The sequence below is a fragment of the Falco peregrinus genome, chromosome 4, assembly GCF_023634155.1.
Source record: "Falco peregrinus isolate bFalPer1 chromosome 4, bFalPer1.pri, whole genome shotgun sequence".
Classification (NCBI taxonomy): Eukaryota; Metazoa; Chordata; class Aves; order Falconiformes; family Falconidae; genus Falco; species Falco peregrinus.
This window is the reverse complement of record NC_073724.1, coordinates 45,611,331-45,625,273: the sequence shown is the minus strand read 5'-3', so window position 1 is coordinate 45,625,273 and position 13,943 is coordinate 45,611,331. Positions and strand designations below refer to the sequence as shown.

Here is a 13,943-nt window from a genome sequence, read left to right as displayed (position 1 = left end):
CCGTCGGGGCACGAAGGCGGCTGGGCGAGCTCCGGCCGCGCGGGCGGGGAAGCCACAGCCTGTGGGTGGGTTGCTTTGCTTATGGAGGGCGGGATTTCATAGCCTGTTGTTGTAATGTAGTTAGCTGCGAACGTCGTGACCTCTAATTAGAAGCTTGTAGCTTCAAATCCTAACTACTTTTTGCAGAAGGCGTAATTACATTGTAACAAGGATGATGAACATCCAGGCAATTAAATTCACAACTGTATCGTGCTTTTCAGTCACGGTATTGCTGTCCTTCTGTGGCAATTGGTTGTTTCCTTATTTCTGCTAATACAAATGAAGTTAAAGCTACTTTTTTCAGTTGTTTAATACATCATTCATGAAACAGGATGATTTTTTAAGCCTTTCTGACTTCAGCTATGAAGTCGCACACACCTATATAAGACCAGTAAGTCACACAATTACAAACGTGTGCTTTGTAACCTTACTTACAGAGTAGTGCAAAGAAGTTGGGTCACTATAGTAAGTAACTTATGAAACACTTGAGTGAAATATGTATCTTGGTATATTCTCAACACTGCTTAGATTACCTTAATACAAATTGCCATGACTGTAGAGGTTAGCTATAAATGTCATCTATTTGAAGTTCAAGAATTACGCTTTCATTTCAGGTCTCTAATTCTTGTAAGTGTTAGAAATCCACGCTTAATCTGATATATTTTGTTATAGAGGTGTTCTCCTTCTTGTTTAGATAACGATTAAAAAAAAAAAAAAAGAGGTGTCTCTTTGTTTTTAATGCATTATTAGTCTTCTTGACAGGAAAAATGCATCAGCATTAATAATCAGCCTTTGCAAAAAAACCCCTGCATGTCAGTACTCAGACTTTTAACACTTTAAAACTGTTCCCAAATTGAAATCACTTTGGCAAGTTGGACTCATACAGATGAGAAATCTAAGCTAGAGTTGATGCAGCTGGTATCTTTCTGGATTACTTTTAGGATGCTGTTTGTTTTTTGCTTGTCAATAGTCATAACTTAAAACTTCTATTCAGTCTGTTTTCAGTGAAAGCTGTGATTATTGTAGTTTTTTGCTGAAGTGAAGCAGCTGATAGAGTTTTTTAACAGGTTGTGTCCTGCAATGTAAAAGGCTCTATTTTCTAGAGAACAATAGAGAGCTGATGGTCACAGCCCCTTCTGTCAGCAGCTGTTCTTTGGAAATACATTGGGTTTTACCGAAATGTTTCCATTAGTTTCAGAAGAATGTATAAGCAGCACAGGCCTGGTAACTCGTTCCCATTGCTCTGGTGAAATTTTTGCTCTGTTACATGATGAGACAGATCAGGGAAGTGATCCAGGTCAAAATAAGATTTAAAAAATGGTTTTTAATATGGATGCACTCCCTGATGTGGTTCACTAGAATCATGTAACTGGACTAGCATAACTGGGAGGAAGAGAAGGAAAATGGCAGTGAGGTTGTTCCCCAGGAAGTTGTGAAATTCTTCTGTAAGATAAAACAGATTGTTCAGTTGTAATTTAATTTGTGCATGCCTTATGATCTGCAAGGGATAGAAGAGTTCTGATTTTCTTGGAAAACTAACATTCCCAAAGCTGTCTGTCATTTTTGAGAGGTAAACTGCTTTATTCTTAGATATTTGCTGGTCATAATTTTAAGAGATGCTTCTCTTAGTATATAAAAAGACTAAACCACACTGTTTATGCAGTTTGAAGGAGGGGGAAGTTTGTATCTCCAGAAGGAATTTGGCTGCACTTGGTCACTGGAGAAAAAACGAAACCACTAACCAAAACCCACTTAGTAACAAAATATATTAGGCCCAGTGAACAAAGCAACTGGATCGTCTCAGCTACAGCCATGCTAACATAGTGAAAAGGGAGTATTCACTAGGGGACTAACTCTTTCTTACTGTACTTATTGAACTTCAATTATTCATGAGCCCATTAAAGCGGGGCTTTGATGAAATGAAGTGTAAGGGGACAAAATGGGCTTAAATATTTCCTGATGAACTCATCAGGAAATGATGAGTTGCTGCTGACAGCTACGTATGCTCAGAAGCAAACTACAAAGGTAGTGGCCTTAAACCACTATTCTCCATTTTTTTATCTGGTTTTGTCCTGTACCCTTGTTTCAGGACCTTACATGAGCAAATGATGCTATCTACTGTGAGGTAGACTTTCCTGTCAACTACCCTGTGGGGTAGCAGCTCACCTTTTGCTGGGGCAGGGGCGTGATACTAGAGCTATTCCCATGTTCTGACCCATGTCTTCTCATTTCACATACACCTGTTCACAAGTTCCCAGTTCCATGTATCGCCTTCCGGCCTTTCTTAAAACCTTACCACTTGAAACAGTGATCCAGAGAAGACCAGCATAATTCTGGTGGGTGTTTACAGAAGATGCTGTTGATTTAAGGTGCCATTCTTTTCAAAGTTAATCACTAGCATGCAGCAGTGAAATAAATGAGGGATGGAGAAGTGTTGTGTTACACTGGCAACATGTGAAGAGATTTTATTGCCAAGCATATGTAAGCTTTGCTTCACAGAATAAAGGACACTTATTCATGACTATGTCATTGTTGGTGATGCAGAGGTTCCTTCATCAGCATTGTCTGGTGATCAGGGGAGGCTCACAACTGTGAGTTCATGTCTTTATGAAAACTACAGTTAGGACTTCTTGCCAGGTCTGTATTGCTGAGGCTGCAATGCCAGCAGTAACTCCAGAGGTCCCAGTCTGCCTTGTGTGTGGTTGGAGTTTTTCACTGGCTAACAGCAGAGAAATATTTTAGCAGCAGGTTCAGCAGATGCTGGATGCTTGAATGTGCATCTGTGTGGTGGAGGGGGGTTTAAGTGTTTTTGTTTTGACAAGGAGGGATTTTAGGCAGGAAGAAAAAAAACAGTTATTTTTTGTGTGTTTTGATTATGAAGCTTAGAAAGCAAAGGAAAAATGCTGCCAGCACTGTGAAAGGGTGAAGTAAATAATGCATAGATCTTAAGATCCACTGAGTTATTGTATGGCAGAAGAAGGAAATCAAAAGATCCTTTTAACCATGTGCCATGGAATATGTTTTCAGTAAAAAGCTTGATGTCATTTTCTTCTTGGATTCTAAATTATTTGTTGGTATCTGTTAGGAATTTGAAAGGGGCACAGTGGCTTTAGCCTGACTCGATTTACCAGGTTTTATAAAACTGGAGTTTTAAAGCACAGATGGCAGTTAAGAGTGTGATGTCTATTCATAACTGTACTCTAGCTCAATGGAGAAATGCAGGGATTAAGTTGCAGTCTGAAAATGTATCCTGTGCTCTTAGGAGCTTAGAATCAAGGGTGAGGTTTCTTGGCCGTTTATGTTGATTTGAACTAGGGCTGCTGCTGCTGCCACCTCCCGCTCTGGAACGTGGCTCGTGGCTCTAGAACTTGCTTGTAGCATTATTCCTTTTTGCTGATAAATGAAATTGGAGACTTGAAGGGGTTGCTTGCTTTTTTTTAGACTTTACTAGCTATGTGAAAGCGCTTGACAGTGTAGTACTGCAAAGCTTACAAAGTATGGATATGTTGTGTGCACACTTTTAAAAATATTTCTATGATCTTATATACACATTATTATATGGATTATATTATGTTTTTGGATGTAACTGTGCTGTACAAAGACTATTTTCAGCATTTATGAATTTGTAGGTACTGCTTTTTATGCCATCAACATAACAATGCTAGCGAGGCTTAAGCGTATATGTGGTTTGTGTTAAAGGTCTTGTAAAAGTACAATTACAGATGGTCTCAGTGATAACGCAACTGTATCCGTTTCAGCAGTTCAGTTTCTCCAAACAGTGCATTGACAAATCCTAAAGTTATATGAATATTTAGTTCTGGCTTTCCTAGTCTTTTGATCTAGGTGAATAATATATATGAACCCAGGCTTTCATAAAGTAATTGAGAATATTTTTGTCAAGGTAAGTCCCATAAATAAGTACTCTATTTGCATATTCTCATCTAATCCTAGTAGTGGCTACATTCCTCTGGTTCCATCTTAATCATAAGTGAGCGTAAAATGTATGAGAACAAATTGTAAAAGCATAAACCACTAGTCGAGGGAACCTGACGGGTAATGTTGATCAATATGGGTAAAAGGAGCAATGGCATTGGACAGTAAGCAGCTGAGTGTATTAGGTGCTGCTCATTTGTTGGATTAAGTTTAATACTCATGGTTTAAGATGTATGTTTTTGACATTTGAGAGCATGTGCTTCTGTTACTAGATTTGGACTAAGGCTCTGATGTTTTCTGTAACCTCTAGCTAGCATCAGTTTAAAGCAATAGTTCCTTATGTTTTTATAGAGGTAAGGAGGGTTTGGTAAAATGACAACATAACCCGTGCTCAGAATATAGTATGATACTGGGCTGAATTCTGTATTGGTCTTTTGTTTTTAATAGTTGTATTAATATTCCCTTTAAAAGGTGTTAGTATGCCAGTATCTAAAAGTAAATTCAATTACAGCCCTTTGGTAGTGTTGTACAAACCAGCTTAATTTAGTATTACTTTAGTTAACATGTACTGTTTTCTGGCTTGGTGGTGTTGAAGAGCACAAGCTAATGCCATTGTTTGTGGTTTATTTCAGCTTTGTCCAAAGTTCTTGCATACCAACTCTACCAGTCACACGTGGCCTTTCAGTGCAATTGCAGAACTTATAGGTATGTGGATCAATAGTTTGCCTGAGTACTCGATTGTTTGTTATAAACTTTTTCTTCAAGTAAGGAAAGAAGTTGACCCTGTTGTTACTATTCAGAATCTTACAATGTGTTTCTTTGGTACACTCAGATTGACTTTTTCTTTCCTAACAGCATACATACTATCTGACAGCAGTTGCAGAGGCCTTGTAGGATTTGCCAGTTTCTTTTTGCCGAGTTTATTAAGGATTGCCAAATATAGAAGACTCTGAGACCAAGTGAATTCCTTTTCCCTTCTAGTACACCAAATGCAAGCCTACTGCTTTTTGCTATTCCTAGGTCCAGAGCGTAGTAAAGCTGAGTGTGCATTCTAAGGATGTGCGTGCACACTTGTATCCTGTACAGACACAGCTGGCTGCAGACAGATTAGCACAGACAGGAGGACAGTAACTTTGCAAGGACCCACATAAACACAAGCCGTGCTCAAAACACGAACAGCCCAAATGACTTCATCCTCTTCCTGCTTACTGAATAACCAGGTTTAAAGTTCAGTAGTGGTGCGTACATATATTCTCACTCACTTACCACTCATGTTTACCCATGTTTGTGTGTTTTGCCAAGACCCAGACCTTGGATCTTAATGATTGTTGGTTTCTTTCAGTCTGAGGGTTTGCTAGCAGAACAAATACGTACAGGCACACATTGAGAATAGAGAGCACACTCAAGCAGGAAATAGTTAGAAATAATGTTTAGTTAGAATGTACAACAGAGTGGCATAAGGTCCAACCACGCAAGCATACTGACCAGCAGCCAGCGTGCACGTGATCAGCCTGTTGTTTCCCCCTGCTCATTATACCATTCTTCTCCCATCCACTTTGATCTTTCCCTTTTCTTCGATGCTTCCTCAAAACATCCATAGTAATTTTTGCACATTGTCACAATACTCCTCAAACATCCTAACTTTCTTCTTTTGGGTTATCAAGTTTCTGGCTGAACATCTTTAGGTTTATACTTGTGTTACATATCTGCTATTAGTTAGAATTAATTAACCACATTTGATTTTAATAGGAATATAGAGTTATAAGAAATATTTTAGTGGAATTTGTGTTTGCACAGCAACCGACAGCTACTATGAAATCCTCTGTACAGCCCCGTACCAAGGCCAAAGGGATTGGTCAGAATCACCTAGTAGGAATGTTTAGAACTTAGATAACAGTTTCATGATTGGATGCAGTGTTTACGTGTGGCCTAGGAGAATGTATTGAGATGTCAGAAAGTAGAATTAATGGGAACTGGGGAGAGTCGAATGAAGCAACTCGTAGTTACCTGCCAAGAAACAGTGAATGTAGGTAAAAGGTAATTCTGGCAGGGGGCATCGCGACCACCCACTCATGTACCACCTACCCGAATAATACCCCAGACCCATTTCCAGACCTTTCTAACCTTTACTGTGCAGAATCGGATATGGGAGGAGAGTATGTTAATGATTTTCGGGAAATGCTATGTTTATGCATGAATACTTAATGAATATGTATGAGCAAGTCCTATATAAGCTGTATGATTTTGAAACTTGGTGTGCATTGATCGTGAGACCACTCACTCGCGCACCCAACTGTTAATGAAGAAGTGTCTGTTTATCTGCATCACATTGGTGTTGATAAGTTTTTTATTCCGAGATTTCGGTAACACTTGAGTGGTTCCTTTTCATGGTCCATCCATCAGTGTCCTAAGACTTCTATTCTTCGGTAGTGTCTCTGTTGTCTGCTGTCAGCCATGGCTTGTGTATCTGTTTAATTTATTAGTTCCTGTTGATTGTCTTGCCATTGATTTTTGAATATTAACTGGATATATTCAGAGTTGATTGTTTCCCTGGGTATGGAATGATTAGCAGACTTTCTTTAACTAGTTCCTCAAAATGAAGGTGTGGTTTGGAAAGACTTGCCAAGCTTATCTAGTAGTTTGCTGTTGCCAGAAGGAGCAGCATTTCTGGTCACACATTCCTTCGCTTCCTTTGCACAAGTTCTGCTGTTGCTAATCCAGAAAACTAACCTAACAAAAGAAAATAAGAGTTTTTCAGCTAGATAAGGCCAGAGCTGTTGCAAAGGAAGAAATAAGAACCATGTGGCTATGGGAAGGGCTGGCTGGTTTGAAGGTAGCAGTATCTTAAGTAATTTCAGCTGTTCACCCCATGCCATACCTGGTTGGAATGATGCTGGATGTGCTGTGCAAGGCAGACAGACTTGTCTTCTTCCTTTGCCTCTGGTTTGTTGTACAAGTTGCTTTAACAATCTTCAAAAGCATAGTAGCATTATACTGGCTGTAAAGGCTTTGAGTTAGACATATTAATTTAAATAATTTTTGTAATCTGTCTTTTGCATGCTATGTGTGGCTATACCATATACCAAATATCAAATAACATGAATAGGGTTGCATTATGGAGGCCTGAATTTTGGTGAATTTACCTAAACCATTAATGGTCTGTATTCTAAAATTTGCTTTTTAAGCTCTAGTTCCTCCTGTCAACTTCTTGATGGTTATATTGCTGGCTTCTCCCTTTTGTTGATGCTGAAATACATTTTATGAACTTCTTCACTGTGCATGCAATTTGTACTTCATGCTTATAGAAAGCAAGCTACCAAGCTGTGATTCCTTTTTATGGACCACAGTGTTGGCTTGAGCTGTTTATTTATGGCTGTCAGTTGAACCTGCAAAACAGGCAGTGAGGCAGGGGTGCTGTCTTTTGCTGTGCCATCACATCCCACCCGTCATCCTCCATGTGCTTTCCCCTCTCACAAATTCCGTGAATAGTACAGTGCTGGGGAAGGACAGAAAAGAGACGTGGGAAAGTGGTGTTAGGGCAGATGAGATTTAAACTAGCTTTGCTGCCAAGAACTGTCTGTGGAGCCATGGTTTCTGTTTCGCTTGTGGTAGCAACGCTGCAACCTCTTTCAAATCCTGTAAATAGAAAGTTTAGTCTGAAGCATTTTGTACTTCCCATCTGTGAAAAGTCATACATTCTTAGATTTGAACAACTTGCACTAGAAAAATATGTATTTGTGACTGATGTGGTAGCAGAACAGCAACAATTTTTTTCACCTAAATCTGCAGCTGTGGAGTCAAAATTCTAGATTTTGCAGAACTATCTGGGATGCAGGGGAGCTGGGCTTCAGGGTTTTGCTTGTTTTTTCTAGTGTCTCAAACTTAATTATCTGAAGTTGTGACAGTATTGCAAATCTGATCTTTTCCAATTAAAAAGCCTGCAGACCAGCAGCAGGCAAGGTGTTGCAGCCATGTGTATTAGTGATGTGCCGTTGTCTGCGCTGTGAATAATAACCTAGCCTCCTGAGAGCCAGATGTGAGAGGTGTTTGCATGGCTGGGAGAAAGTAAATACTGCACTAGGTAACTGGGAGGCAGGAAACGAAAGTAGAAACTTGTTTTGGTTTCATTTTCTATTCTCGTGTTTGTGCCACTCATCTCTGCCTACGTTTTTGCCTATATGTTACTGGCATCTCTAATAGCTGGGAAACTGCGCATTGTTTTCAGGCAAGGTTTGCCAGGTTTTGATGTAACTGTTTCATTGTAATGCTTTGATTTAGTGATGTCATCTGTAAAGAAGAGACTGGTTTAAGAGATTTAGTTTTTAGCATAACACGTACTTCATTAAAAACTATGGCTTCTTGTTTCTGTACAAAAGTTGACTAATATTCAGTGACTTAGTTGAGAAATTTATATCTGTGCCAGCACAAAATTTCTGCAACTACATTGCAGACCTAACTGCAGAGCTGAAAAATGGCTGCAGTTTTAGATCTCCATTAATTTAGCATGTGACTATTCAGGGTCATAGGCCCGTGATTAGGGAGCTATGTTAAGCCACCATATTCACCAAATAAATGTATGTGCAAGCATAGCACCATAGTAAAGTTCAGGACAGCTATTCCTTAAAGCTGTTTGGCAGTGTTGAAAGACTAACATTTGGCAGATTGATTATATATGTATTCGTGCTAGGTAAGGCTCTGTTGCATGCTACATGTGGATTTAAGTAACTTTGGAAGAGTTAATGTCTGTCATCTTCACTGAAATTAAACTCTTTAAACAGTTCAAGTGTGAATGTATTTTAATTTTTGCTTTTTAGTGTCCCACCCTTGTCTGCTTTCTTTCTCTTCAGATAATTCTTACGATCCAGACGTGAGCGCTAAACAGATATGGATAGACAAAACGGTGATAAACGACAATATATGCTTGACATTCACAGATAATGGAAATGGTATGAACTCAGAGAAGCTGCACAAAATGCTAAGGTAGATAACCTCTTTTGCAATTTTTTTCTTGTAAAAATTCCAGTGTCTAGTTCTGTTATTGCTCAGCTTATTCTTTTTTCCCCAATGTAACTGATTAATTTTGTTCATGATCTTAACATTTCTAAAGATGAGCAATTACCCAAGTGACACTCTAGAATAGACAGATGCTAGTAAAACTTTGATACAACTTTGTCAGTGTATCTTTATCTCATAATTTCCTTTTATCCTTTCTGTCAGCCTTCCCAGTTAACTTTTCTGTACAGTGGTTGTGCTGTGTAAACTCTTTGTAGGGCCCTTTAGTGGAGCTAAGGAGAATTCAGTTAAAACCCTTTGGAGTACTGAAAATAGAAGGTATTGAGGAAAACTTAAAGGAATGATAATTATATTGATGTTGTTTATCTATTTAATATTCTGTAGGGGTTGAAATGATCTTTCTGCAACTTTTATTCCTACCGGTAGCAAAGAGGGTGCTGTTCAGTTTTTCTTATAGTATGAAAGTATTGCTCTGCCTGCAGATAAATCTCTGGCCTTAAACTTGACCAAGTTTGAATTCAAACTGGTATTTTTCTTTTTCTGTTAAGATACCATCATTAATAGCTTGTTAGCTAAATTTAGTGTTCTGTATACAATTGCCTGTTTCACTTTAAATGTAGCGTGTAGTTACTAATGGAAAATCTGTAGATCACATATTTTTCAAGCAGGGTGGCAGGGGGGAAGAGCTTTAGGGTTTTTCTTAGTTATCCTGTGGCTTCACAGTAAATACTATTAGAATCCCATAAGAACGCTTATTGCATAATTCCAGACAGATTATATTTCTTTTCCATACTTAATGATGAAAGTAAATTTCCGTGAATTCTTGCAGTGTGGTTTTAGTGATGTTATACAGGTGACTTTCAGGGTTTGCTTAACTGTACATTGTCTAATTGTACAGTAGGCCCCCATCTCCAAAACAAGAGATTCAGTCATTGTGTTTAAGTCTAATTTGGTAAATCTTGCCTGCATCTTTAGGGTTTTCAAGTTTTATAGGAGTTATTACACTCTTCTAATGTTTTCATATGTTTCAGCTTTGGTTTCAGTGAGAAATCTGTGATGAATGGCCGGGTTCCAGTGGGACTGTATGGAAATGGGTTTAAATCGGGCTCCATGCGCCTGGGAAAAGATGCAATAGTCTTCACCAAGAACGGAGAAACCATGAGTGTGGGCATGTTATCTCAGACTTTCCTTGAAGTCACCAAAGCAGAACATGTCATGGTTCCTATAGTGACGTTCAACAACCAACATATCCTTTCAGCAGTTTCTGAATGAAAAGTTGTTGGTACATGCAAAATTTGGGTGATATATCAGTAAAGGAAATCTTGTCTAGTCTTATGGATAGGCTAAATAAACTATAAGATGAGAGGAAGCCTAAAATAAGTTAAATCCTTTAAATTTGTAGGAGCTCTGAGATATGGAACGAGAACTTGTGAAGGTGAGTACAGGATACCGTTGTAGAATTATCCTCATAATCTGAAATCAAATTTCATTCGAAGTTACTCTCCTTGACATAATGCTTACGACAGATAAGTGATCCAGCAGAATCCAAAAACAGCCTGAAGGCCATCTTAACACATTCTTTATTTTCTACTGAGGAGAAATTACTGGCAGAGCTAGATGCTATAATAGGGAAAAAAGGAACAAGAATTATCATTTGGAATCTTAGAAGGTAAGGTGAAGTCCAATCTCTTATATCTCATTTAGTTTATCTTTCAGTGTATGCAAACATACAAGGGTTTTTTTTTTGCGGAATAATTCCGAAAGACTGTGGGCAGTTAGCTGTAACTGGCAAACTAGACTCAAACTCACATGATTAAGGGACTTTAACGTTGCATGAGAGCTGTTGCTAATATCTCAAGTAACAAAGCAGAGGGAAGGAGAATGTAAAGGGCTTCATATTTTCCTTTTGTAACATGTTGCCTTTGCCAGAGGAAAATTAAAATTGGCAAATTATAAATCTCTTATTTCAGACCTATGAAATTGTGAATGCAAAAATTCAAACAGAAACCCATTTGTATGTACAGGCAAGTATTACTAGCTTTTGGAGTCAGCAGTGTCCTTCTAGAGGTATATAGGCTTTGTGCCTTTAACTGTGATAGCACAAATTGGTTGGGAAGATGATGTCTTGTACTATGTTGTTAAGTGTGTAGCTTACTGTAGTTTTAAATACTGAAATGACAAGGTATCCAGAGGAAGCAATTTTGAACTGTTTCAGTCACGTGGATTTGGCAAGAAACTAGCTTGGGGTTTAGTTTCTTACCTTTGTTGTTGCCCATCGGGGAGAGAGCAGGAAACAACACCTGAATGAGTATAGATTGAATGTTACAGGACAAAATAAATTTCAGTCAGTTATAGCAGGTCAAAAGTTTGGGTTTCTTTTTGTTTCATTAATTTCTTGTGAGTATTAGAGCCCCAAATCACTTCTAGCATAGGAGATTTTAATACAAGAAAGCTGGAGGTAATAAATGTATTGTTAATTCTGGTTGTTTCCGCTTGCCATCTGCTCCATAAGAAAAGCTTCACCTCCTTTATTCTTCAGAAACAAATTTGCATTGCCCAAGTAGACTTTAATTTATTTTTAGGTATGAACTTTTTTAGGAATGTGCATCACTTTATTGCTTGAGCAGAAGAAAATACAGTGAACTCAGCTGACTGGGCAGCCTAACTTTCATGTTCTGAGTTTCGGAGTGTATTTATGGGAAGTTGTGGGAAAGAACACTTTGCGGGGGTTTATGTTGTTTCTAATGTGTTGTAATCATATCTACTGAAACAGCTCTGGGTTTTTTTAAAAATTATTGAAAGACTTTATATCTGGAATATTTGCACCAACTATGATATCTCAATGTTGTGCAGAGGTACTGCCAGTATACTTCATTATATATATCTGCAGCTAAATATAGTATCGACATCTGGTGGTTGATCCAATAAGAAATTGTGATAATTATTTAATTGGAAAACTGTGGTGAGCCTCATTTTTGCAGCATTAAAAATCTTAGTAGTGTTCAGAAATCTTGCATTTAGAAGGAATGTGTGTGTCTTGGTCCCTCAGAATTTAAAGCTGATACTGACCACTTTTATTTTTGAAGCATGACCTGTTTAGAATTAAGTTAGAAACCACAAGTATCACACTTGCTCTCGCTTCTCTTGTATTCCTTGAATATCAGGAAGGAACTGGTGAACTTTGTTTATGTGAATTTTAGCAAATATATGAGGAAAACCACCATGGCTCAAAGGAGTTCCCTTTCTCTTGAATCTTACATGTACTGGGTCCACCACAATATCATACCTTGTGTTGACTTTTTTTCCCATAATATATACTTTTTTAAATCTTATTTCTTAGAGATAAAAATGAAAAAACAGAATTTGACTTTGACAAAGATAAATACGACATCAGAATTCCAGAAGACTTAGATGAAACAGGCAAAAGAGGATATAAAAAACAGGAGAGACTGGACCAGATTGTTCCAGAAAGTGACTACTCGCTGCGAGTATGTATAATATTTTTAAAAGGATTTGTTTATTTTTGGAAGCCGGAGGCTGTATGTTTTTGGTTTAATATATAAGGTATTTACTACAGAAGTGTTGATTGGAGGGAGGACCAATGTCAGAATTTAAATGTTAGGGCAATATGTCAATACTGATTTTGAAAATTGAAGATGGAATGTATTTTTGAACTTGTGTAAACAATTGCTGTTTATTTAGGAGAAAATTGGTGCGGTTTATGTAGTCTTGCAAATAACTTTTGCTGTTAAATGTAGCCATTGTTATCCACGAAGGAGCAAGAGGGAAATGAAATTGGTTGCTTCAGAAATTAGGGGAGAGGGGGGTGGTTGTCAGCAGAGTAAGCATTTGATTGTAGTGCAGATCTACATGCATATAGTACTGACACTATGCCTGTGTGGATCTTTTAAAACAGATAGGTTTAGGTTGGCAAAGTGTTATTTCTAGGTGTTGAAAAGAGGTAGAGATATTGGGAAGCAGCTTCATTGTTTGAATGTATGCAGGCAGACAGGGACAAGGCTTTTCTGTAGACTAATTGATAGGACCATTGTCTCCCCTACTGATTCATAAGCCTTGAAGGCTTCTTTTTATAAGAAAGTACATCTGGAATTGCTAGGTGTTCTGGACACCTCTTGTAGTTGATATTCAGACCTATTATTCCAGTTGAACTAAAACCTTCAGTTATTGAGATACTGAAGTCCTATATCTAATTCAATCATTAGAAGTTGTAAATATAATGATAAATGAAATGCAGATTAGAATTCAAATATCTAGATGTTTATAAGAAGATTTGCATAGCTATTATCAAGCTATGTTAATATGCAGTCCTTTGAAAGAAAGTTAATTACACATGCTTTTGTTTGTTATTTTAAAGTTTGTAGTAGAATTATTGAGCTTTCAATAGGGGATAAGAAAAGAGGCATTTGTGTTTGGGAGCTCTTTTAAAGGTAAAACTGCATCTTCAGACAGTTGATTAACTTGTCATATTCATAAAAGTTGCCCTTCGATTGCTATTCATTTAATTTGTCATATGTATGCTTATTATGCACACTCGCATTTCTTATTTTTCTGGATTTAAGTTTGGAAAAAAACACATTTCATAAAATTTAATCAAAACTTGAGTTTGTCTTCTAAACACAATATGTATTGCAACATATCTTGAGGTTTCTGTTTTTTTTTAATAACGGGAGTTACTGTATGTTTTATAGGCTTATTGCAGTATTTTGTATCTGAAGCCAACAATGCAGATCATTCTGCGAGGACAAAAAGTGAAAACACAGCTGGTTTCCAAAAGCCTTGCCTTCATTGAACGTGATATATATAGGCCAAAATTTTTGAATGTATCCTTTGCTAATGTTTACATCATCGCACGCTAAATTTAATGATGTTACTGTTAATGTAAGCTGTCTGGATTCAGTTATGTGGTATTTCTTTAAATTTTTTTGTAAGACATACTG

The 13,943-nt window shown here is 37.7% G+C and overlaps 1 protein-coding gene across 2 annotated transcripts in view; it reads left to right on the top strand.

Moving 5' to 3' along the window:
- Positions 1-13,943, top strand: part of MORC3 (MORC family CW-type zinc finger 3) — a 29,859-nt gene that overhangs the window by 603 nt on the left and 15,313 nt on the right. The window contains exons 2-7 of one of the 2 annotated variants that reach the window (XM_055803330.1): positions 4,605-4,677; positions 8,820-8,952; positions 10,017-10,231; positions 10,507-10,654; positions 12,326-12,473; positions 13,695-13,826. In XM_055803330.1, coding sequence (XP_055659305.1) covers positions 4,605-4,677; positions 8,820-8,952; positions 10,017-10,231; positions 10,507-10,654; positions 12,326-12,473; positions 13,695-13,826 — 849 coding nt within the window. The remainder of the gene's footprint in view (positions 1-4,604; positions 4,678-8,819; positions 8,953-10,016; positions 10,232-10,506; positions 10,655-12,325; positions 12,474-13,694; positions 13,827-13,943) is intronic. The other variant, XM_055803331.1, reaches the window with a different exon arrangement.